The 24,695-nt window shown below is 43.4% G+C and overlaps 1 protein-coding gene across 3 annotated transcripts; it reads right to left on the bottom strand.

The window, feature by feature from the left end:
• Positions 1-103: 103 nt before the first annotated feature.
• LOC110507625 (major facilitator superfamily domain-containing protein 1) lies at positions 104-23,221 on the bottom strand. 3 transcript variants are annotated; one of them, XM_021587729.2, is made up of 17 exons: positions 23,013-23,095; positions 22,721-22,773; positions 22,406-22,484; positions 22,102-22,214; positions 21,445-21,487; positions 16,473-16,540; positions 16,284-16,392; positions 16,073-16,175; positions 12,317-12,415; positions 10,316-10,427; positions 5,041-5,097; positions 4,607-4,763; positions 4,219-4,316; positions 3,936-4,048; positions 3,810-3,857; positions 3,549-3,615; positions 104-3,011 (listed from the first exon to the last, which is right to left on the bottom strand). In XM_021587729.2, the coding sequence occupies exons 4-17, from the start codon at positions 22,209-22,211 to the stop codon at positions 3,008-3,010; spliced, it is 1,188 nt and encodes a 395-aa protein (XP_021443404.2). In that variant the 5' UTR covers positions 22,212-22,214; positions 22,406-22,484; positions 22,721-22,773; positions 23,013-23,095; the 3' UTR covers positions 104-3,007. The 3 variants fall into 3 exon arrangements, 2 of the variants coding, with proteins under 2 accessions (XP_021443404.2, XP_021443403.2); XM_021587728.2 differs by lacking the exon at positions 22,406-22,484 and having other exon boundaries at positions 23,013-23,221; XR_002471155.2 differs by lacking the exons at positions 3,810-3,857; positions 22,406-22,484 and having other exon boundaries at positions 23,013-23,219.
• Between the last annotated feature and the right edge of the window lie 1,474 nt (positions 23,222-24,695).

Here is a 24,695-nt window from a genome sequence, read left to right as displayed (position 1 = left end):
TATACTCTGCCACTCAGTCAAAGTGACAAGAGGTTAAAAGACTGATTATCTGATGTGTTCTTAAGGGCCTTTGTCCCCTATTCTGGAAATAACACACAGCAAATCTCTTTCTCAGATAGTTTATTGGAACCACATGATTTTCCATTTCACAAACAACAAAGTACAGAACTCATTACAATACCAAAGCAAACACCTTCAATATCTTACTGACACTTAAATATAGTGCAATTTACATACACATTTCTCAGTCACATACCAATAAAGGCAATGGCTGTATTCAGTCATGAAGGTAACATCCTCACCTGTAGGCATGTGCAACAAAAAGGTAGTCCATTCAAACTCAGATGGACTCCAACGTTGACTTTCATATTGTATCACAGATAAATAGTGCCCTCTGCTGCTGGCACAGTTGATAACCATATCCACATTTCTGAGGGCCATGCAGACAAAAAATAAATACACTTACTCAAGACTTCACACTTACTGTACAGGGCATGGAAAACATACATTATTACACCAAATAGTACTTTCAAGATACAAACATAGTTACGATGTCTATAGTAGCTCATTTACACCATCAAATGTAATTTTGTGATTCGCTTAGAAACAGTAATACAGAAACAAAAAGGCACGTGTGGCTTCACAGCAACATATACAAAATACAGCAGTAGCTTATCAGTTCTACGTCAGGTCAACACCTGAAAGTACCTTTTGTCCAGAGACATGGACACAGGCTGAATTTCTAAGTTGAGGGGGGTTGTGCAGTGTAGGCCGCATCACTTCAGTACACTTCTGTGTGCCAGTGAAGACTGGGGGGGGGGGGGGGGGGGGGGTACAGCAGTGATCTGGGAGCTGGAGGAAGTAGAAGGGAATTTAGCATCCATCTGCATACGGTGTTTGTGTGTACCTGAGCTCCTAGTCTGGACAGGTAACGGTTGCGCAGGCCAAAACCAGACATGGGCCTGAGTTTGGCCAGCTTTTCCCCAGTCTGCTGACTGACCCTCTGACACCTTTCAACTCTACAAGGACAGCAGGGGGAGTGGCATAATCATCATGGTAAAAATACAAAAGTTTATTTGACGTCCTGAGACAATACTGTAGTAAATAAAAGTACATTTGATCAGACAGAATGACAATCAGTTCTGGCAAGGACACAATGGCCTGATAATGTTCTTTAACAAACACAGTGAACATATGTAACAAAAACAGGTATTTTTTTCATTCCTTCATAAATTTAACTGTGGCAATTTAAAATAGCCTAAAAGTACATGTAGTTTGTCATTTTTTATTGCAAAAAATAAAATATGAATTTCTCTCCAGGAACAGGGTTGGAGATCTTTGCTCTAGGCAGTAGTACCCATAGAACACATATGTTATTTAGAGCTGTTAGAGAGATCAACTCTAAACAGACAGCACTCATTGCAATTTACACAGAGACTATTCTGGATCTAACAAAGACAAACAGCCATCACAACTTTAGTGGTATATGGACAGGCGTCCTCCACCACAATACTTGACCTAATACTATGCTACGGCAAGCCACTTAGTTAAAGCTCGTGATGTCCGGCAGACAACTGATTCAGGGTTAAAGAATTTGAAGCGATCATTCATTACAAGAGAACGACTATCATCAAAAGTGATTGACAGAATTATCATTTGATTTAGTGGTTTTCAACACATGAAAGTGTCTCTTGGCAATTTCCTGAGAGTGGTCAATAAATATCAGCAAAAAAAATATTTATCCTTCATTCAGTTGTACAGCAAAGAGGGTTTCCACCCAATTGCCAATGTTAAGTCAGCCTCCCACACCTCTGATTCAGAGGGGTTGGGTTAAATGCAGAAGACACATTTCAGTTGAATGCATTCAGTTGTATAACTGACTAGGTGTCCCCCTTTCCCAATGTTTTAGGTTTCTTCAAAGTTCTTCTTCTTAGACATAAGCCAGGTCATTTTCATGAAGGTCACTAAAAACTGCTGCATTCAAAATTTGAGTTAAAAGTTAAGAAATGGAACGTAATTATACATTGGGTGAATACTATCAAAAATGTTTCCCCTTTAAATTCCTTTATCACTTTGACAAGGTCTGCCTTAGCCTTGATGGTGTGACAGAGTCAAGTTTTACGAGCCAAGAGAAAAGGAATTTAATGAAGGAACGGCGCTATAAAGAATTTAACACAATGCAGATTCTGAAATGGTCCAGCATAAATCTGTCAAACTAGATGATGCGTATATGATTACTATTGAGAATGACCTCACTGTATGCAAACGCCGGGAAAGGAGATGGGTTGGTTTTGCGGTTGCCAGTTTGACATTTTCTCCATGATGATTACACAGATTATTCATTTGTGGGTGTTTAAAAGTTAAGCACACCAACTGTTTGTTTCAGATGATCAAAAACCTGAAGTAAAAATGTAAAGACCTTTCCGAACAATATACATTTAACAAAACATGCATAATATAACATTGATGGACAATTAAGTCCTTTCTAACACCCTGGTTTTAGAGAGATGATTAAAATATATTTTCTAAGAATATTGAACCAGTTCGTTCACCTCTTATAGCATAGATGATTTTGCTAAGCAATAAGACACATCCAGGCGTACATTATCGGTGAAGAACTTTACATCCCTGAAGTAAAAGTCACTCAGCCTGGGGCCTAGTTCCACAGACATTTAAAAACCTTTCAAAGTCAGCTTAAAGTGCTTTCTGGTACCCCACTCTACTGACATTAAAGTGTGATTGGTGCTGAGGTTTGAGGTTCCAAACATGCACACAAACACCAGTCAGTCATTAGCCAGCCCTCACACAGCCACAGGAGGGAGGAGTCAGTGAGGAGGAGTCGGTATGTGATGTCAGAGCAGAGGGGTCAGCATCTGAGCTGTGATGGGTCAGTATGTTGTTGGGAGGGATCAGTTACGTTGCAGGAATGGGTCAGTGTGCAGATGGGAGGAGCCAGTAGGGTCCCTAGGGGGTGATTGACAGCTGTGGCCCAAGACTGTGTGCACGCTCACCTGGAAAACAACACAGTACAGGGCCAATGCGTTAGTCTGGGGTATTCTGCACACAGCCACACACACACACACACACCAACAGCAAACTAGAAAATAAATCCTTATCAACAATTCAACAAGGGCAGTAGAGAAGTGAAACCTTAACTTCATCCCGTTTTTACTCAATCCAGAGCAGTCATATGATCTACTAAGCTTGCACATGTTCATTCAGAATGTTAACTACAAACCTCTGAAATGGCTTTTCTCAAATGTTTTCATTAAACCCACTTGGGATCATATATGGTAGAGTTTCTCTTACAACTTTCTCTGAGCCTTCAGATAAGGTGAGAGGTTGGGAACTCTGAAGTGAAGAATATCACAGTTGCAGGCTTTTTTTAAAATCCAGCACCAGTTGGATGTTTAATAATAGATTGATAATAGGAACTTGCCTTTCTCCTTATGAGTGGGTTGAGAACCTAACATTCAGTGGCTCTTGTGTATTGAGTGTGAGAGGAAGAGAGGGGGGGGGGGGGGAGGTGAAAGGTCATGGATACTCACTCTGAATCTGAATTGGAGCACTTCAGGAGTTTTGCCCGGGCAGAGGCTGAGAGGTTCAGATCTCCTCCTGAAGAGAGAGGAGGGGAGAGAGTGGTAGGGAGAGGAAACAGAGGGAGAAGGACAGAAAGAGAAAGGGTGGGGGAGAGAGAACAGGAGAGGGATATCAAAGAGCATGGTTAGTGATGATATCATAAGGCACGCTCCACAGTGAGTGGTGTAACGGTGTCAGGGGAGCAGGAGGCCCGCTCCCATCTCTCTTACCTCGTAGACAATCAACAAAGTACAGCATCACTACTGCAATCAGTGCCACTGAGAGAGCGAGAGAGAGAGAGAGACCAGATTTATTGGTTGACTCAACACACACAGACACACAAAAGTTTTACTCACAGCAGACACAGGCGCTGAAGAAGACCTCCAGGAAGAGGTATCCCTTGTTGTCCAGAATAGATCCTGCTGCCATGGAGATCAGAGCCAGGCCCAGGTTCTGGATGGACTGCATGCTGGGAGGTAGGAATGCCATATATCATCACCACCACCATCAACAGCAGCGTCACCATCAACAGCAGTATCATCATAGGCACAAATGATGGTGGCCAGAATGCAAAAGCCTGTAGGTATGAGGACGTTTTCTGGTCAGACAGAAGGGGTGGGTAGGAGCAAGTATACTTACAAGCCATAGGCTGTCCCCAGCTGATGCTCTGGCACCACGAAGGCCACCATGGGCCACAGGGCACAGGCCAGCAGGGAGTAGGACAAACCCAACAGGGACTGGAGGACACAGATAGACAGTACCGTTATCAACACTGTTACCAACACCATTCACTATACCTGGTTACCCAGTCACAATACAACTACATTATATATTATATAATATATATAAACTCATTGAAAATCTGATGTTGTCTTGCAGGACTAAACAAATTGAGTGTTCAAGGAGCCAGTGATCCAAGGTTGCTAATCACTGCATACACCAGGTGACTAAATGTCCCCAAGGGCATATTTTGCTGTGAACCACTCTGTACCATTCTAACGGTAACCGAATGGAGAATGGTCATCACCATGGCGATCCAGGGGTTCCAGAAGGTGAAGGCGAGCATCATGTGGGCTATGAGCGTCGTGACGACGGCACACAGCACCCAGATTACATTCTTCCCTATCCTGTCCACCATGAAGCCCAACACAGGAGAGGCTGGGGCCGAGATGATGTACACAATACTGGGAAAGAAGAAGAGGGTGGAGAGAGGGATACGGAGGGAGAGGAGAGGAAGGGAGGAGGAGAAGGAAGAGAAAAGGGAAAGGAGAAAGTGTTTAGAAGGGGGATAGAGAAACGTATAGTTACAATGTGTTGTGGCAGTTCTTAGCCTGAGGTGAGGAGAGCTAAAACAAACCTAATTTTGAAGAACTAACACAGGCCTCACTCCGTCCAAATGGGATCACTCGTCTTATTGAATTACTCTAGCATCTCAGACTGGGGTGAAGTGCTGTGCGTTACCTGTTGATTGCTCTTGCTTCAGCTGGTGAGAAGTTGAACTTTTCAATGAAGAAAACCCTGCAAGGGGAAGACAGACAGAGGTGAGAGGACAGTCAGTCACAGCAGACCAGAGTCTGTCCATACGATCACTGTAACACATCCCACCACCACATTAAGCACATGCCTGCTCCTGTCCTATTGGCAATCCTCACAGGTCAGACCAATGTACTCTTTATGCTGCTATTACCTTTATTTAACCTTTATTTCACTAGGCAAGTCCGTTGAGAACAAATTGTAAATAACAATGACGGCCTACCCCGGCCAAACCAGGAAGACGCTGGGCCAATTGAGCCGCCCTATGGGACTCCCAATCATGGCCGGATGTGATGCAGCATGGATTCGAACCAGGGACTGCAGTGACGCTTCTTGCACTAAGACGCAGCGCCTAGTGACTATGCATTGATAATAAACAGCGAGTAGCAGCAGTGTAAAAACAAAGGGGTGGGGGGAATAGAAGATAGTCCGGTGGCCATTTGATTAGTTGTTCAGCAGTCTTATGGCTTGTGGGTAGAAGCTGTTAAGGAGCCTTTTGGTCCTAGACGTGGAGCTCTGATAAAGCTTGCCGTGCTGTAGCAGAGTGAACAGTCTGACTTGGGTGACTTGAGTCTGACAATTTGTATTTGACATTTATTTGCTCAGCAGGCATCGCCACTGTATTTATTCTATAAAACTACTGACAACATTTCTCCCAAATTCCAAATAAAAATATTGTAATTTAGAACATTTGCAGAAAATGACTGGTCAAAATAACAAAAAAAAGAGGTTGTCAGACTGATCCTCCACCAAATAAGGTACGAGACAGTGTGGCTTGAAAGCCTCTCCAGGTCTCGCACCCACTGTGACATTTGGTGGAGGATTGGTGATGATCTGGGGGTGCTTTGGCAAGGCTACAATCGGGCAGATTTGTCTTCCAGAAGGACTCATGAATCAAGCCACGTTACAAGGTTGTCCTGGAAGAAAACATGCTTCATTCTGCTCTGACAACGTCCCCCAACTGAGGATTGGTTTTTCCAGCAGGACAATGCTCCACGCCACACAGCCAGGTCAATCAAGGTGTGGATGGAGAACCACCAGATCAAGACCCTGTCATGGCCAGCCCAATCTCCAGACCTGAACCCCATTGACAACCTCTGGAATGTGATCAAGAGGAAGATGGATGGTCACAAGCCATCAAACAAAGCTGAGCTGCTTGAATGTTTGCACCAGGAGTGGCATAAAGTCAGCCAACACATCAATGTGGAAGACTGGTGGAGAGCCTGACAAGACACATGAAAGCTGTGATTGAGAATCAGGGTTATTCCACCAAATATTGATTTCTGAACTCTTCCTAAGTATTTTCATTGCATTATTCGAGGTCTGACAACTGCATCTTTTTTGTTATTTCAACAAGTTGTCCTTTTCTGCAAATAAATGTTCTAAAAGACAATATTTTTATTTGGAATTTGGGAGAAATGTTGTCAGTAGTTTATAGAATGAAACAAGTGTTCATTTTAACCAATACATACAGTGGGGCAAAAAAGTATTTAGTCAGCCACCAATTGTGCAAGTTCTCCCACTTAAAAAGATGAGGCCTGTAATTTTCATCATAGGTACACTTCAACTATGACAGACAAAATGAGAGAAACAAAAATCCAGAAAATCACATTGTAGGATTTTTAATGAATTTATTTGCAAATTATGGTGGAAAATGAGTACTTGGTCACCTACAAACAAGCAAGATTTCTGGCTCACAGACCTGTAACTTCTTCTTTAAGAGGCTCCTCTGTCCTCCACTCGTTACCTGTATTAATGGCACCTGTTTGAACTTGTTATCAGTATAAAAGACACCTGTCCACAACCTCAAACAGTCACACTCCAAACTCCACTATGGCCAAGACCAAAGAGCTGTCAAAGGACACCAGAAACAAAATTGTAGACCTGCACCAGGCTGGGAAGACTGAATCTGCAATAGGTAAGCAGCTTGGTTTGAAGAAATCAACTGTGGGAGCAATTATTAGGAAATGGAAGACATACAAGACCACTGATAATCTCCCTCGATCTGGGGCTCCACGCAAGATCTCACACTGTGGGGTCAAAATGATCACAAGAACGGTGAGCAAAAATCCCAGAACCACACGGGGGGACCTAGTGAATGACCTGCAGAGAGCTGGGACCAAAGTAACAAAGCCTACCATCAGTAACACACTACGCCGCCGGGGACTCAAATCCTGCAGTGCAAGACGTGTCCCCCTGCTTAAGCCAGTACATGTCCAGGCCCGTCTGAAGTTTAGAGAGCATTTGGATGATCCAGAAGAAAATTGGGAGAATGTCATGTGGTCAGATGAAACCAAAATATAACTTTTTGGTAAAAACTCATCTCGTCGTGTTTGGAGGACAAAGAATGCTGAGTTGCATCTAAAGAACACCATACCTACTGTGAAGCATGGGGGTGGAAACATCATGCTTTGGGGCTGTTTTTCTGCAAAGGGACCAGGACGACTGATCCGTGTAAAGGAAAGGATGAATGGGGCCATGTATCGTGAGATTTTGAGTCCTCCTTCCATCAGCAAGGGCATTGAAGATGAAACGTGGCTGGGTCTTTCAGCATGACAATGATCCCAAACACACCGCCAGGGCAACGAAGGAGTGGCTTCTTAAAAAGCATTTCAAGGTCCTGGAGTGACCAAGCCAGTCTCCAGACCTCAACCACATATAAAATCTTTGGAGGGAGTTGAAAGTCCGTGTTGCCCAGCAACAGCCCCAAAACATCACTGCTCTAGAGGAGATCTGCATGGAGGAATGGGCCAAAATACCAGCAACAGTGTGTGAAAACCAATGTGAATACTTGAAGAAAACGTTTGACCTCTGTCATTGCCAACAAAGAGTATATAACAAAGTATTGAGATAAACTTTTGTTATTGACCAAATACTTATTTTCCAACATAATTTGCAAATAAATTCATTAAAAATCCTACAATGTGATTTTCTGGATTTTTTTTCTGATTTTGTCTTGAAGTGTCAGTTGAAGTGTACCTATGATGAAAATTACAGGCCTCTCATCTTTTTAAGTGGGAGAACTGTTTTGCCCCACTGTACCTATAAATAGTAAATACAGAAAAACTGAAACTTTTTGCATTGGTCTCAATTTTTTCCAGAGCTCTGTGTGTGTGTGTTATATATACACACTATTCAAAAAAAATAAAGGGAACACTTAAACAACACAATGTAACTCCAAGTCAATCACACTTCTGTGAAATCAAACTGTCCACTTAGGAAGCAACACTGATTGACAATAAATTTCACATGCTGTTGTGCAAATGGAAGACAACAGGTGGAAATTAGATGCAATTAGCAAGACACCCCCAATAAAGGACTGGTTCTGCAGGTGGTGACCACAGACCACTTCTCAGTTACAATGCTTCCTGGCTGATGTTTTGGTCACTTTTGAATGCTGGCAGTGCTTTCACTCTAGTGGTAGCATGAGACGGAGTCTACAACCCACACAAGTGGCTCAGCTAGTGCAGCTCTTCCAGGATGGCACATCAATGCGAGCTGTGGAAAGAAGGTTTGCTGTGTCTGTCAGCTTAGTGTCCAGAGCATGGAGGCGCTACCAGGTGACAGGCCAGTACATCAGGAGACGTGGAGGAGGCCGTTGGAGGGCAACAACCCAGCAGCAGGACCGCTACCTCCGCCTTTGTGCAAGGAGGAGCACTGCCAGAGCCCTGCAAAATGACCTCCAGCAGGCCACAAATGTGCACGTGTCTGCTCAAACGGTCAGAAACAGACTCCATGATGGTGGTATGAGGGCCCGACATCCACAGGTGGGGTTTGTGCTTACAGCCCAACACCGTGCAGGACGTTTGGCATTTGCCAGAGAACACCAAGATTGGCAAATTCGCCACTGGCGCCCTGATGAAAGCAGGTTCACACTGAGCACATGTGACAGAGTCTGGAGACGCCGTGGAGAACGTTCTGCTGCCTGCAACATCCTCTAGCATGAGGTTTGGCGGTGGGTCAGTCATGGTGTGGGGTGGCATTTCTTTGGGGGGGGGGGCTGCACAGCCCTCCATGTGCTCGCCAGAGGTAGCCCAGGTCTGGGAGGAGATCCCTCAGGAGACCATCCGCCACCTCATCAGAAGCATGCCCAGGCATTGTAGGGAGGTCATACAGGAACGTGGAGGCCACACACACTACTGAGCCCACGTCTCCTGGGGCGGCAGGGTAGCCTAGTGGTTAGAGCGTTGGACTAGTAACCGGAAGGTTGTGAGTTCAAACCCCCGAGCTGACAAGGTACAAATCTGTCGTTCTGCCCCTGAACAGGCAGTTAACCCACTGTTCCCAGGCCGTCATTGAAAATAAGAATTTGTTCTTAACTGACTTGCCTGGTTAAATAAAGGTAAAATAAAAAAAATAAAAAAAAATAAAAATTTGATTTGTATCCCCCTCTCCTCCCACCATCCCCCGTATCCCCCTCTCCTCCCACCATCCCCCGTATCCCTCTCTCCTCCCACCATCCCCCGTATCCCTCTCTCCTCCCACCATCCCCCGTATCCCTCTCTCCACCCACCATTCCCCGTATCCCTCTCTCCTCCCACCATTCCCCGTATCCCTCTCCCCTCCCACCATTCCCCGTATCCCTCTCCCCTCCCACCATTCCCCGTATCCCTCTCCCCTCCCACCATTCCCCGTATCCCTCTCTCCTCCCACCATTCCCCGTATCTCTCTCCTCCCACCATTCCCCGTATCTCTCTCCTCCCACCATTCCCCGTATCTCTCTCTCCTCCCACCATCCCCCGTATCTCTCACTCCTCCCACCATCCCCCGTATCCCCCGTATCCCTCTCTCCACTTTTGTTCTCTCTTTGCTTATGGATTGGTTATTTTTTATACCAAGAGATGTACTATTCTACCCTGTAACAGTCTGTCTATTGATCAGACACAGCCATTGTAATTTAACAAGGCTATTTCAGGTCTCAGAGTCCCTTTATCTTTCCTACCCACTCAAAGGATTAGATTACATGGTCACCAACTGTTAATACATGTTTTAATCAGCAAGGGAGAAATGGAATTAAATATTATATTCTAAAAGAGTAACTAAAGATAATATTTATCCGAGGTATTTTACATGACGGAGAAGAGACATTGTGTTCTAGGGGACGCGCTTGAACGAGGGGACGGGCCTGTGATAAAAAGCAGGCCATATTGGTGATGGTTTTGGCTGATAAGACATGATGAGTGATGGTTCGTGTGCTACTCACTGTCCCAATCCGATGAAGGGGAAGATGGCCACGTAGTAGCCCACACAGATGATGAAGATGAGCCACAGTGGGAAGGGGAAGTCCTTCACATCCGTCAGCTTGATCACTTCCCCTACACACACAGAACATGTTCAACACACAGAACCAGTCTTGGCTAAAGCATCACTTTGGGAAAGAGGTATGACAACAGCCAGTCAATAACCCACAGGAAGTAGTACTACGACCCCTGGCCTCCGCCCCGGTCACACTAGAGCCAGCCAAGGGAAACACAGGCTACCTTCACAATGATCAATCCTGACAACAAGATTACACACAACACAATTGGGAGTTGGAGGTTTCCCAGGTGGATAAAGAACTACTTCAGTTTTTATGGCTGCAGGGGCAGTATTGAGTAGCTTGGATGAAAAGGTGCCCATATCAAAACGGCCCGCTCCTCAGTCATAGTTGCTAATATTTGCAAATTTGTATTAGTATTGGATAGAAAACACTGAAGTTTCTAAAACTGGTTGAATGATGTCTGTGAGTATAACAGGACTCATATTGGCATGCAAAATCCTGAGTTGAAATCAATACAGGAAGTCAGAAATCTGAGCTTGTATGTATTCACCAGAGTCCCCAATGAAATCCCCTTGAGATATGAATGTTGCACTGCCTAGGGGTTCCACTAGATGTCAACCATCAATAGAAATTATAATGAAGCTTCTATGTTGTTGTGGGAGTGAATGAGTGCAGAATATATCAGCTGTCCATCAAGCAGCCATTTTGTGATCCCACTTTTTCCTCATGGTAGTCACTTGTGTTCCATGGCTCACGAAGACCAGAAGGAATACTCCGGTTGGAATTTTATTGAAGCTATATGTTAAAAACATCCTAATGATTGATTATGTACTTAGTTTGAAATGTTTCTTCGACCGGTAATATCACTTTTTAAAGTTTTTGTCCAATATAACGCTGACCAGAATTAGCGTTTGGATATGTATACCAAACGCTCTAACAAAAGAAGGTATTTGGACCTAAATAATGGACATTTTCGAACAAAACAAACATTTATTGTGGACCTGGGATTCATGGAGTGCTTTCTGATGTAGATCAAAGGGAACATTTATCATGTAATTTCTTGTTTACGTTGACGCTATCTTTGTGGCTGTGGTATTGTTAAATTGAGCGCCGTCTCAGATTATTGCATGCATTTTTTTTTTCCCATAAACTTTTTTTAAAAATCTGACACAGCAGTTGCATTAAGGAGAGGTATATCTATAATTCCATGTGTATAACTTATATTATCATCATTTATGATGAGTATTTCTGTTGAATGATGTGGCTATGCAAACTCACTTGATGTTTTTGGAACTAGTGAATCTAACTCAGATTTTTTTATATATAAATATGAACTTTATCAAACAAAACATGCAGGTGTTGTGTAACATGAAGTCCTATGAGTGTCATCTGATGAAGATAAAATTAATCACTAACCTTGAATTATCTTTTTCTGGTTTTTGTGAAGGCTATATTTTGCTGGAAAATGGCTGTGCTTATTGTGGTTTGGTGGAGACCTAACATAATCGTTTGTAGTGCTTTCGCTGAAAAGCCTATTTGAAATCGGACACTTTGGTGGGATTAACAACGAAAATAGATTTAAAATGATATAAGACACGTATGTTTTAGGAATTGTAATTATGAGATTTGTGGTTTGAATTTTGGCGCCCTCTATTTTCACTGGTAGTTGTCATATCGATCCCGGTATCGGGATTGCAGCCATAACAGTCAAATCAACTAAATTCATCAAGGCAAAATTAAGATTGGCTAATGGTGACAGGTAACAGATTAGTAGAAGGAACCTACCCTCCATCACCTCCCTCCTCACACTAACGCTGTCAGAATTCAGTGGACATGATAACCATAGATAATGACCATCATCCCTGTCAATGTCATTACCCGGTGTTATTCAGCTCTGATTGGAACACGCATCTGACGTGGTCACAGAGTGCCATGTTAACTCACCGGTCCCTCCCTGTTCCTTGTTGAGGATCCTCTCGGCTCGCTTGTCCAGATAGCCCAACACCAGAGCACAAACCAGAGAGAATATACAGGTCGCCCCAGCTGGAGAAGGAGAAAGAGAGAGATGGAGAGAGCAAGAGAGAGAAAGGGTGAGGAGGGGATAAGGGAGACAGGAAATCATCAGCTATGAACAGGTAGGTGTGTCTCATGAACCCACAGCATCACCACAGGGTAAGTCCTCAAGAGAAGAGCCTGGGAAGGATCTGTAAAGCCCCGTCTAGTTTAGTCTAAATAAACATGACTGCTTCCTTAGGAAGGCACAGTGATGCCGAGACATTGGTAAATACCCATTCAATTCCTGGGAGATTATACATGGAGAGTGCGACTTTATTTTGATAGTTTATTTGCCGTTAGTCAGCACCTCCACACAAACTATTATTCTGGGTGTGCGCCAGCTCATGTTTTTTTTTTTATATCTGCTTCCTTAGGCCCAACAGTCACAGTAATTAGATAACAAAGTAGCTCAAGGTTTTACTTTGGATTTAGTGTCGAGAGCTGTTGCCGGAATGCTTTCAATTTCTTGGAGGTGGTCGATTGTTGGGCGAGAGAACGAAAGCATCAAAGCTGAGACCGAGAGACTGAAACACAGCTTCCATCTCAAGGCCGTCAGACTGTTAAAAAGCCATCAGTAGCATCTTAGAGGCTGCTGCCCTATATACATAGCCTTGAAATCACTGGCCACTTTAATAAAGGGAACATGTGACTTTAATAATGTTTACATATTTTGCATTACTCATCTCATATGTATATACTATGCCGTTCCGACATTGCTCGTACAAATATTTATATAACCATTCCTTTAATTTGGATTTGTGTATATTGTTGTTGTTAGATATTACTGCACTGTTGGAGCTAGAAACATAAGCATTTCGCTACATCTGCAATAACACCAGCTAAACACATGTATGTGACCGAACTCTCGAACTCTTTCACATCATATCCCCTCTCTACAGCAGAGGGGTCTGTGGTCCATCAAATATTCTCTATTAACCAGGTGAAATTTCAATAAGTACAGGATGTGGCTAAAGCAGGTAGGTTTTGGTTTGAACTAACAGTAGGGTATGGATATTTTAGACCCATCTCACAGGCTTCATTTTTCACATGTTTTCCTCTCTCAGTTTCTTAGTCTCCCCCCCCCCTTTTTTTAATCCATCCCTCTATCAGTGCTGAGATTAGAGAGCATTTGTGATAGAAATGGTATGGTGATGCAGCTGGAGAGAGATATGTAACCTGAGGCTCAATGTAGACAGCAGGCCTGGAAATCTAGCTCACTCTCTTCCTGATCAAATGTGGACACGCATCTCTCACACACAATGTGTGGTTCTATATTATGTGAAGTTTAATGTGGACGCCAGGAAGAGTAACTGCTGCTTAAGCAACAGCTAATGGGGATCCTAATAAAATACAGACACGCTATTGATGCGAGGGTTGACTCACAACCCGCAGTCCCTATGGTTATATTGGGGGGCAGGTGGGTGTAGGGTCATGAAATATTGTGTGGATGAAGGGCGGGCGGGTTGAATAAAGAGAAACAATTCATTATAAAAATCCATAAATGTATATATTCTTGTTCCTATCTATAGGCCACATTGAGTTTCATATTTTGTATCTGGCATTAGTGCCTAAGCCTAAGATAAAGGGCCTAATGGTGTGCATGCCAAATACATGTGCCAATCTCCAAAATGCTTTTGGGAACTTGGGCAGAAAACTAACATCAATCCACTGAGGCAAAAAGGACCGTGTCGAAGTTGAATTCAATAAGAGAAAAGCTGCAGAAACGAGAGGTGAAAATAAGGAAAAGGGAGGGCCAGAAAAGCCATGTTTGGGAAAGATTTGTTGAATTGGTAAAAGAGGATGATAGCAGTGCAGCCTGTGTTATGTGTGATGATTGAGGCACTATACAAATTAGACAGTCACAAGACTTCAAATATGGCCCGTCATACCTGCAGACAGAGCAGGCCCAACCAGCCGAACCGCGTACCAGCAGGTCAGGTCTCCAGCCCCAAGCCCATCTCATCTTACATGTACTCTGACAGCAAAAACGTACCACCGCAGGTGACATACAAGTTCGTTGATGTTTGTGTGGACATTGTTTTCGGGAAAGGGCTTCACCTCCATGGCACAGGGACTTATTAACATTGGAGCCTGTTATAGAGCGGTCAACACCAACTCTATCATCCCGCACAGACAGACAAGAGAGCCAAACAACAGGCTGCAACAGAGAAGTCTACACTGTCTCAAATCAATCAAAAACACTTTAAATGACGGTGGCGTTGCCATCACCACAGACATGTGGACGGATGATTTCAAGAGAAGAGCATACACCGTGCTTACGCGCCATTTTTGGACCGACGATTGGCAACTGAAAAGTTGCGTTGTCATCACCAGCGTGGAGTTTGAAGGCCGACATGCTGAAGTCGGTCAGCAAGCAGTAAACAGAAATACGGCAATTACTCAAAGACAGAGACCAACTGGGTTGAATTAAGGGCATTTACCAGGATGAGCTGAGTACTCATCGACTTCCTATCAGTCTTCAAGGCAGCAATCTACGCGGGGATCCACTCTACGCGGGGATCCACTCTACGCGGGGATCCACTCTACGCGGGGATCCACTCTACGCGGGGATCCACTCTACGCGGGGATCCACTCTACGCGCAGGTCCTCACCAAGAAGATGCTGCTCACTCCCACTCGGAAACTCGCCACACCCAAAATTCAAAACACTGAAGATGCACCTCAACGAAGAACGAGTCGCTATGTACGACCAAGCCAGGAGACTGACAGAGCCAGTCAAGTTTCAGCACCGCGGACCTGTCCAGCCACAGTGCCTTGTGTCGACGCTGATTGAGTTGCATCACCACGGACAGAGGATTTCATCCAAGATAACATAATAATAATAATAATAATCTATTCTTATTAGGTATTTTTATGATTTAGACTGCTATAGGCCTGAATCTTTAAGTAAGTCTAAACTAGTAGGTTATGGATATTCATAATTGTGTTAGGATTGTGTTAGGGAAAGTTTGCTTGCTTTCTGGGAGAAGCAGCTCAACTCCGGACTCTTGCAAAGAGAATTCTCTGCGTTCCGGCATCAAGCACATTGAGTGAACGCATCTTCAGCACTGCTGGGCGCGTTGTTGAATCCAGGCGCAACCTGAAACCTGGCACAGTGGACCCTATTCCATTTCTTAACAGTGCTGCAAAAGAAAGCAAGACAGAGTACACTTATATATCCATAACTGGACAGCTGGTATTTAGATTTTCTAAACTTGTGTGTTATAATCTATTTTCTAAACCTATTTTTTTATGATATATATATATATATATATATTTTTTTTTTTTCTTCAAATAATTAATATACCGGTATATTAGCCCAGACAGGCAGTCCGCCACAAGATGTCCATTCACAGTTTCACATTTTGTTTTAGTAAAATAATAGACTACTGTTCAATAGGCGCAAGCCTTTTTAAATGCTCAAGAGAAATGTAATGGTTCAATAAATTGTTTAAGAGAAGAAAAGAAAAATGAACTGCCCAGCGCATTTTGGATATTTGCAGGTAAGGGTCAGGTGCGGGCCTCAGATTTTCTCTTTAGCAGATATAGGTCGGGTGGTTGTGGGTGGGTTATTATCAGTTGTAGGCGGGTGCGGGTGAACAAACAGCTCCCCCACGCATCACCAACACACACACACTTAACTCACCGATCATGAGTGAGACTCCGAGAGTGGTGTGTCCTGTCAAGCCTACCAGGTCAGCGACACGGTTGTACACCGAGCCCATGATGTTCATGTTGACCGTGCTACCCTGAGGGAGAGGAGATAAGCCAACACTCCCTGATCAGCCACATAAATAATGCCTTAAGTATTTGCTTCTGTATTTATATACAGTGTATAGCTTCCAGCGTGTTCTTACCAGCCTGGCCATGCTGAGCTGAAGACCAAACACCAGGTTGAGTTCCTTCCCTTTGAACCAGTTCACTGCATAGGTGTTCTGGGCCACCGCCAGGGACTCACCGCCGATCCTACCCAGAGAGAGCACTTAGTTAGGGGGAGAGAAGTGGCTTGTAGCTGTAGCAAGGACAAGCTTTAAAAAGCATCTTACCCAAACACAAAGCGTCCAATCTCCATTAACCAGAATAGATCTAGAAGTGCCCCAACAGCAACTATAACCTGTGGAAATACACAGTGGTGGAAAAAAAACAGCAGGCATGCTGAAAAGTAAAGCTAGCTTAACTTAAGGTATGGGGGCAGCATTTTCACTTTTGGATAAATAGCATGCCCAATTTCAACTTCCTGCTACCCATGCCAAGAATATAAGATATGCATACTATTAGTAGATTTGGATAGAAAACACAAGTTTCTAAAACTGTTTGAATCATGTCTATGAGTATAACAGAACTTATGTAGCAGGCAAAACCCCGAGAACTAACCATTCAGATTTTTTTTTTTTTTTAGGTCTCTGTCCAGTAGTTCTCATTGGGAAACAATATTTCTTAGGAACTTGTTTTCAGTTTCTACCGCTTCCACTGGATGTCACCAGTCTTTGGAATTTGGTTGAGGTTATTCCTTTGTGCAATGAAGAAGTATGGGCATCTAGTAACTGCGTAACACTGTTGAGAGTTGCGCAAGACTTGAAAAGTAGCTTGGTTTGTTGTCTTCCTGTATTGAACACAGACCCGTCTTCAATTTGATCGATTATTAACATTTAAAAAATACCTAAAGTTTTATTACAAAAGTAGTTTGAAATGTTTTGGCAAAGTTTAGAGGCAACTTTTGAAATATTTTGTAGTGACATTGCGCAATTTGGAAGCTGTTTTTTTCTGGATCAAACGCGCCAAATAAATGGACATTTTGGATATATATGGATGGAATTAATCAAACAAAAGGACCAATTGCGATGTTTATGGGACATATTGGAGTGCTAACAAAAGAAACTTGTCAAAGGTAAGGCATGTTTTATATTTTATTTCTGCGTTTTGTGTAGCGCCTGCAGGGTTGAAATATGCTACCCTCTGTTTACTGCTGTGCTATCATCAGATAATAGCTTCTTATGCTTTCACCGAAAAGCCTTTTTAAAATCTGACATGTTGGGTGGATTCACAATGAGTGTAGCTTTAATTTACGATCTTACATGTGTGATTTAATGAAAGTTTGGTTGTTATATAATTTTATTTGAATTTGCCGTACTGCATTTTCCCTGGCTTTTGGCCATAAGAAGTTAATAGAAAATGACTCAAGCAAAAGTCCCCCAGTAAAATACTACGTGAGTAAAAAAGTATCTGGTTTTAAATTACTTAAGTACAGTGCAGGAAGAAGTACAATTGTCATACTTGAGTAAAAGTTACAAGCAAAAGTTCTACATCAAACCAGACGGCACAATTTGAATCTACGTACAGCTGAAGTCAGAAGTTTACATACACCTTAGCCAAATACATTTAAACTCAGTTTCACAATTCCTGAAATTTAATCCTAGTAACAATTCCCTGTATATGGTCAGTTAGGATCACCATTTGATTTTAAGAAAGTGAAATGTCAGAATAACAGTAGAGTGATTTATTTCAGCTTTTATTTCTTTCATCACATCCCCAGTGGGTCAGAGGTTTACATACACTGCTCAAAAAAAATAAAGGGAACACTAAAATAACACATCCTAGATCTGAATGAATGAAATATTCTTATTAAATACTTTTTTCTTTACATAGTTGAATGTGCTGACAACAAAATCACACAAATTATCAATGGAAATCAAATTTATCAACCCATGGAGGTCTGGATTTGGAGTCACACTCAAAACTAAAGTGGAAAACCACACTACAGGCTGATCCAACTTTGATGTAATGTCCTTAAAACAAGTCAAAATGAGGCTCAGTGGTGTGCGTGTTCTCCACGTGCCTGTATGACCTCCCTACAACGCCTGGGCATGCTCCTGATGAGGTGGCGGATGGTCTACTGAGGGATCTCCTCCCAGACCTGGACTAAAGCATCCGCCAACTCCTGGACAGTCTGTGGTGCAACGTGGCTTTGGTGGATGGAGCGAGACATGATGTCCCAGATGTGCTCAATTGGATTCAGGTCTGGGGCACGGGCGGGCCAGTCCATAGCATCAATGCCTTCCTCTTGCAGGAACTGCTGACACACTCCAGCCACATGAGGTCTAGTATTGACTTGCATTAGGAGGAACCCAGGGCCAACCGCACCAGCATATGGTCTCACAAGGGGTCTGAGGATCTCATCTCAGTACCTAATGGCAGTCAGGCTACCTCTGGCGAGCACATGGAGGGCTGTGTGGCCCCCCAAAGAAATGCCACCCCACACCATGACTGACCCACCGCCAAACTGGTCATGCTGGAGGATGTTGCAGGCAGCAGAACGTTCTCCACGGCGTCTCCAGACTCTGTCACATGTGCTAAGTGTGAACCTGCTTTCATCTGTGAAGAGCACAGGGCGCCAGTGGCGAATTTGCCAATCTTGGTGTTCTCTGGCAAATGCCAAACCTCCTGCACGGTGTTGGGCTGTAAGCACAACCCCCACCTGTGGACGTCGGGCCCTCATACCACCCTCATGGAGTCTGTTTCTGACCGTTTGTGCAGACACATGCACATGTGGCCTGCTGGAGGTCATTTTGCAGGGCTCTGGCAGTGCTCCTCCTGCACAAAGGCAGAGGTGGCGGTCCTGCTGCTGGGTTGTTGCACTCCTACGGCCTCCTCCAAATCTCCTGATGTACTGGCCTGTCTCCTGGTAGCGCCTCCATGCTCTGGACACTACGCTGACAGACACAGCAAACCTTCTTGCCACAGCTCGCATTGATGTGCCATCCTGGATGAGCTGCACTACCTGAGCCACTTGTGTGGGTTGTAGATTCCGTCTCATGCTACCACTAGAGTGAAAGCACCGCCAGCATTCAAAAGTGACCAAAACATCAGCCAGGAAGCATAGGAACTGAGAAGTGGTCTGTGGTTATCACCTGCAGAACCACTCCTTTATTGGGGGGGGGGGGGGGGGGGGGGTCTTGCTAATTGCCTATAATTTCCACCTGTTGTCTATTCCATTTGCACAACAGCATGTGAAATTTGTCAATCAATGTTGCTTCCTAAGTGGACAGTTTGATTTCACAGAAGTGTGATTGACTTGGAGTTACATTGTGTTGTTTAAGTGTTCCCTTTATTTTTTTGAGCAGTGTACAATCAATTAGTATTTGGTAGCATTGCCTTTAAAATTGTTTAACTTGGGTCAAACATTTCGGGTAGCCTTCCACAAGCTTCCCACAATAAGTTGGGTGAATTTTGGCCCATTCCTCCTGACAGAGCTGGTGTATCCGAGTCAGGTTTGTAGGCCTCCTTGCTCACACATGCTTTTTCAGTTCTGTCCACAAGTTCTCTATGGGATTGAGGTCAGGGTGTTGTGATGGCCACTCCAATACCTTGACTTTGTTGTCCTTAAGCCATTTTGCCACAACTTTGGAAGTATGCTTGCGTCATTGTACATTTGGAAGATCCATTTGCAACCAAGCTTCAACTTCTTGACTGATGTCTTGAGATATTGCTTCAATATATCCACATAATTTTCCATCCACAAAATAGATGGCTTCATGAGAAGTTCACCAGTCCCTCCTGCAGCAAAGCACCCCCACAACATGATTGCGCCAACCCTGTGCTTCATGGTTGGGATGATGTTCTTCAGCTTGCAAGCATCCCCTTTTTTCCTCCAAACATAATGTTCATTATGGCCAAAATGTTCTATTTTTGTTTCATCAGACCAGAGGACATTTCTCCAAAAAGTATGATATTTGTCCCCATGTGTAGTTGCAAACAGTAGTCTGGCTTTTTTTATGGCGGTTTTGGAGCAGTGGCTTCTTCCTTGCTGAGCGACCTTTCAGGCTAGGTCTATACAGGGCTCGTTTTACTGTGGATATAGATACTTTTGTACCTGTTTCCTTCAGCGTCTTCACAAGGTCCTTTGCTGTTGTTCTGGAATTGATTTGCACTTTTCGCACCAAGGTACGTTTATCTCTGCGTGGTCCCATGGTGTTTATACTTGCATACTAATATTTGTACAGATGAACGTGGTACCTTCAGGCATTTTTAAAATTTCTCCCAAGGATGAACCAGACTTGTGGAGGTCTACATTTTTTTTCTGAGGTCTTAGCTGATTTCTTTTGTTTTTCCCATGATGTCAAGCAACGAGGCACTGCATTTGAAGGTAGGCCTTGAAATACATCCACAGGTAAAACTATAGTTTGTTAACAAGAAAATTGTGGAGTGGTTTAAAAACAATTCTTAATGAATCCAACCTAAGTGTAAGTAAACTTCCGACTTCAACTGTGTTCACACACACAATAGTTCAGGTTTGGGGTCACTTAGAAATGTCCTTAATTTTGAAAGAAAAGCCAATTTTTTTGTCCATTAAAGTAACATCAAATTGATCAGAAATCCAGTGTAGACATTGTTAATGTTGTAAATGACTATTGTAGCTGGAAATGGCAGATTTTTTTTTATGGAATATCTACATAGGCGTACAGAGGCCCATTATCAGCAACCATCACTCCTGTGTTCCAATGGCACGTTGTGTTAGCTAATCCAAGTTTATCATTTTAAAAGGCTAATTGATCATTAGAAAACCCTTTTGCAATTATGTTAGCACTGCTGAAAACTGGTGTCCTGATTAAAGAAGCAATAAAACTGACATTCTTTAGACTAGTTGAGTATCTGGGGTTCAGCATTTGTGGATTCGATTACAGGCTCAAAATGGCCAGAAACAAAGACCTTTCTTCTGAAACCCAGTCTATTCTTGTTCTGAGAAATGTCTATTCCATGTGAGAAATTGCCAAGAAACTGAAGATCTCGTACAACGGTGTGTACTACTCCCGTCAAAGAACAGCACAAACTGGGAGGCCCAAACATCTTAACAGTCGTGTAAAAAGTCAAGTACAGATACTCCAAAAAACTACTTCTGTACTTTAAAGTATTTTTATACATGTACATTACACCACTGGAAATAAACCAATTGAATTTGTACTACATATTTTGAAGTAGAGCAGCTCTCAAATACATATCCATCATGTGGTGTTTACCTACCTGTCCAACGCAGACAAACAAGGCGAAGATTATCGTTCCTAGCCTAACAGGATAGGAGAAGCACAGTGACAGAAACTAAGTTGGGGATGATATGAAGTGAATATGAACATGTTCATCACAATGTTATCTCTCATTGTGTTGCTGGAGATGACTGCCCTAGTTCATCATAGATTCAGATTAATCCTCCACACACACACACACACACAAAATTACCCCAGCATCTTTTGTTGTCAGAGGTTTATGGTGAGACTAGGGATTTCCTACTAGAGCACTGGAAGACAAACACTACCCATATTACAGTGGGTAGACGGGCTGTATTGTCCATGGAGGAGAGTGTGGGGGAAAACACACCTCCAACAGGAATCTGCACCAGAGTGATTACAGAATCCCTTGTCATATTATATAAATGTGACGTACACGGTCCCTATTGTGTAAACCTCACCGTATCTACGAATTGTACACATAGTTTTTGCTCTGAGCAGCACAGCACTATGCATGAGTTGTGTGACTGTAACCAGGTTGTCACTGGAGGCAAGAGGTTAAATACCATGTCTGCGCCTGTACAAAGCTGTTGTCCTTGGGAGGCAATAAACAACTATTCCATGTAGGGATGATGTGCTAGTACAGTAATGTTTCATTAGTAACCTGTAGTCCTACCTGATTCCAAAGACCCTGTCGAGCAGGAAGCCCCCCAGGAAACAGAGCACCACGTTGGGCCAGGAGTACCAGGCATAGAGCTGCATGAACATGGATGTGTTGAGCTTCATGTCCTGGTGCAGACCAGAGAGGAAAGAGAATGTCAGTGCATTGTAAGCCCAAATTACTAGAAAAAGTAAAACAAAAAGGCAGGAAAACAGATATGAACTCTGAGTGCATGGACCAACCATACACTAACTATGACCTGATATTGGTCTGTTTACAGTATTAGAAAATCTTTGAGTACAGCCATAGAGAAACGTACCTATGCTAGTTCTAATGAGCCAGTTCCTTGTTAGTGCCGACAGAACACCAAAGACGACACATTGCTTTGTTTCACTTATCTGCAAGTTTACAACATCGTCATGAAGAGTCAACAGACTTACACATATAATTACAATGGGCCATAGACTTATAATAACTACAAAACATTTTGTGAAGTTATTTTCTATATTGAAGCATCGGAGGAAGGCTCTGGCATACAGCAGGCTAGACTACAATGACGACAGGGTGGCATGACGTTGTCATGACACCAAAGTTCTGCATGTGTCAAAAGGAAACTTCAGTCCTCCTTCCTCACCTGTATCACTTGAGTCTGCAAAGCAGCGGGGTTATCGTAACAGAAGTAACTTCCTGAAACAAAGTAACGCTGTTAGTGGGTAGAATTGATACATTGTGTTTGGTACATCAACGTGCCGCTACATTCTAAACCCGCTCTGGTTTGATAGATACGGTCATAAAAGGCTACGGCGTGGTGAAAGATAACCAAACTAACAACGATTCAACGAAGTCTGATATCCAAAAGCAATTAGTCTGACAGCTGAATGAAGCCTAAACTTTCTCCAAAGAGTTGATGGAACCGCACTGCTCACCGAATCCGAGAAAGCACATAAAAAGCAGGACGAAAATGCGATGAAGCAGTTGTCTCGGGTCACAGAGCGCGGACATCGGTTTGACCGGTCCGCTTTCATTTCTGGGATCTGAAGAAGAGATACCCCCTTCCTCGTCCAAAAGCTTCTGTCGCTCTTCCGCCATCTTCGTCTGTGTTTTGGAATGGAAGGGAAAAGGTTAATAGCGCGCAGATAGTCAAATGACGTACTGCTCCACGTGACTCGCCTCGGGTTGAGCGCAGCAGTAAGGAGCCCAAAAGTAGTGATGGGTCGTTCGGGAACGAGTCGGCTCTAAGAGCCAGCTCTTGTCGGTGAACGTTTGGAGCCGGCTCGCATATCAGAAGAGCCCAAACTATTTATAAAAATATTTTAAAAATTAAGTTATGACTAATCAAAATATTTAAATAAATAGAATTAACTAATTCAAAGGAAGAAAAAAATAAATAATAGTATAGGCCTAAATGCTCAAGCGCACACATTCGTTCTGACTTTCTGCTCAGACTATTGGCCTCACCTGTTGTTCCTGTCAATCAGACATGCAGTGTCAACCAATGAACCACAGATGCGTGAGGGAGGGCCGAGCCAACTCACTCACAGTCACACACTAACATGCTGACCAGATCTGAGTCGAGTGCGAGAGCCTTGCAAAATAAATGTAGAAACACTGCTGGCGGCGCCAACGAGCGTCTGCGTTGCCAAGGGCTAAAATAGAAGTAATTCCTAGCCTGCCTCTCCCATCTCCTCATTGGTTTATAGAAGCAGGTACCCACGTGCCATCTCCTCATTGGTTATACCCACATGGGTGATTGAAAGACGAAATGTTTTGCCGGTAGTCGTGGTAAAAGTGTAGATGCCAATCACCATATAAGTTCAAATATGAAAAAGCCTGGAAGGAGGAGAGATGACTAGAAACGATTCTAATTGTCGGAGTAGAGGACCTTGTGCATTGAGAAACTTAAGGGCCTGCTAGTGATAGTGGTGGAGCCAGCACCTTCACACGTGGAGATGTATCCACTCAGTGAAGTAGGCCTACTCCGCGACCCACAGCAATGCAGTCATCTATGGATCAGTTTATGCCAAAGTCTATGTCTGTAGCAAAACAGGGCCAAATTCATATTGCATTGGCTAAAATGATTGCCACCGATTTCCAGCCATTTTAGATCGTGAAGGAGAGAGGTTTTAGAAATTATAGCAATAGTCTAAATCCAATGTACACAATTCCAAGCAGGAAAACCCTTTCAAAATCACTCATTCCTGTACGAGAGCACACAGGCTTCAGTGCGGTAAAGAGTCCAAAAAGCTAATGCAGTTTGCCTTACCACTGACTGCTGGACATCAAGGGTAACCATTTCTTACATGTCGGTTACATGTCACTTCATTGAAGATTTGTCGATGTCTAGCTGTCTTCTGGACTGCTTTGAGTTCAGCGACAGACATACCTCAGAGAACTTGGCAGAGGAACTGTTGAGAGTGGCCAGAGAATGGCAAGTAGATGGAAAAGTGGTCTGTTGTGTTAGCGACAATGCAGCTAACAACCAAAGCCATGAAAATGTTTAAATGGACCCATCATCCATGTCTTGCCCACACAATCAACCTGATTGTAAGAGATGCTCTGAAGGTGATGAAGCCCACTGTGGACAAAGTGAAAGCAGCTGTGGAATACTT

Source organism: Oncorhynchus mykiss, chromosome 27, assembly GCF_013265735.2.
Source record: "Oncorhynchus mykiss isolate Arlee chromosome 27, USDA_OmykA_1.1, whole genome shotgun sequence".
Taxonomy (NCBI): Eukaryota; Metazoa; Chordata; class Actinopteri; order Salmoniformes; family Salmonidae; genus Oncorhynchus; species Oncorhynchus mykiss.
This window is presented reverse-complemented; position numbering and strand designations above follow the sequence as displayed.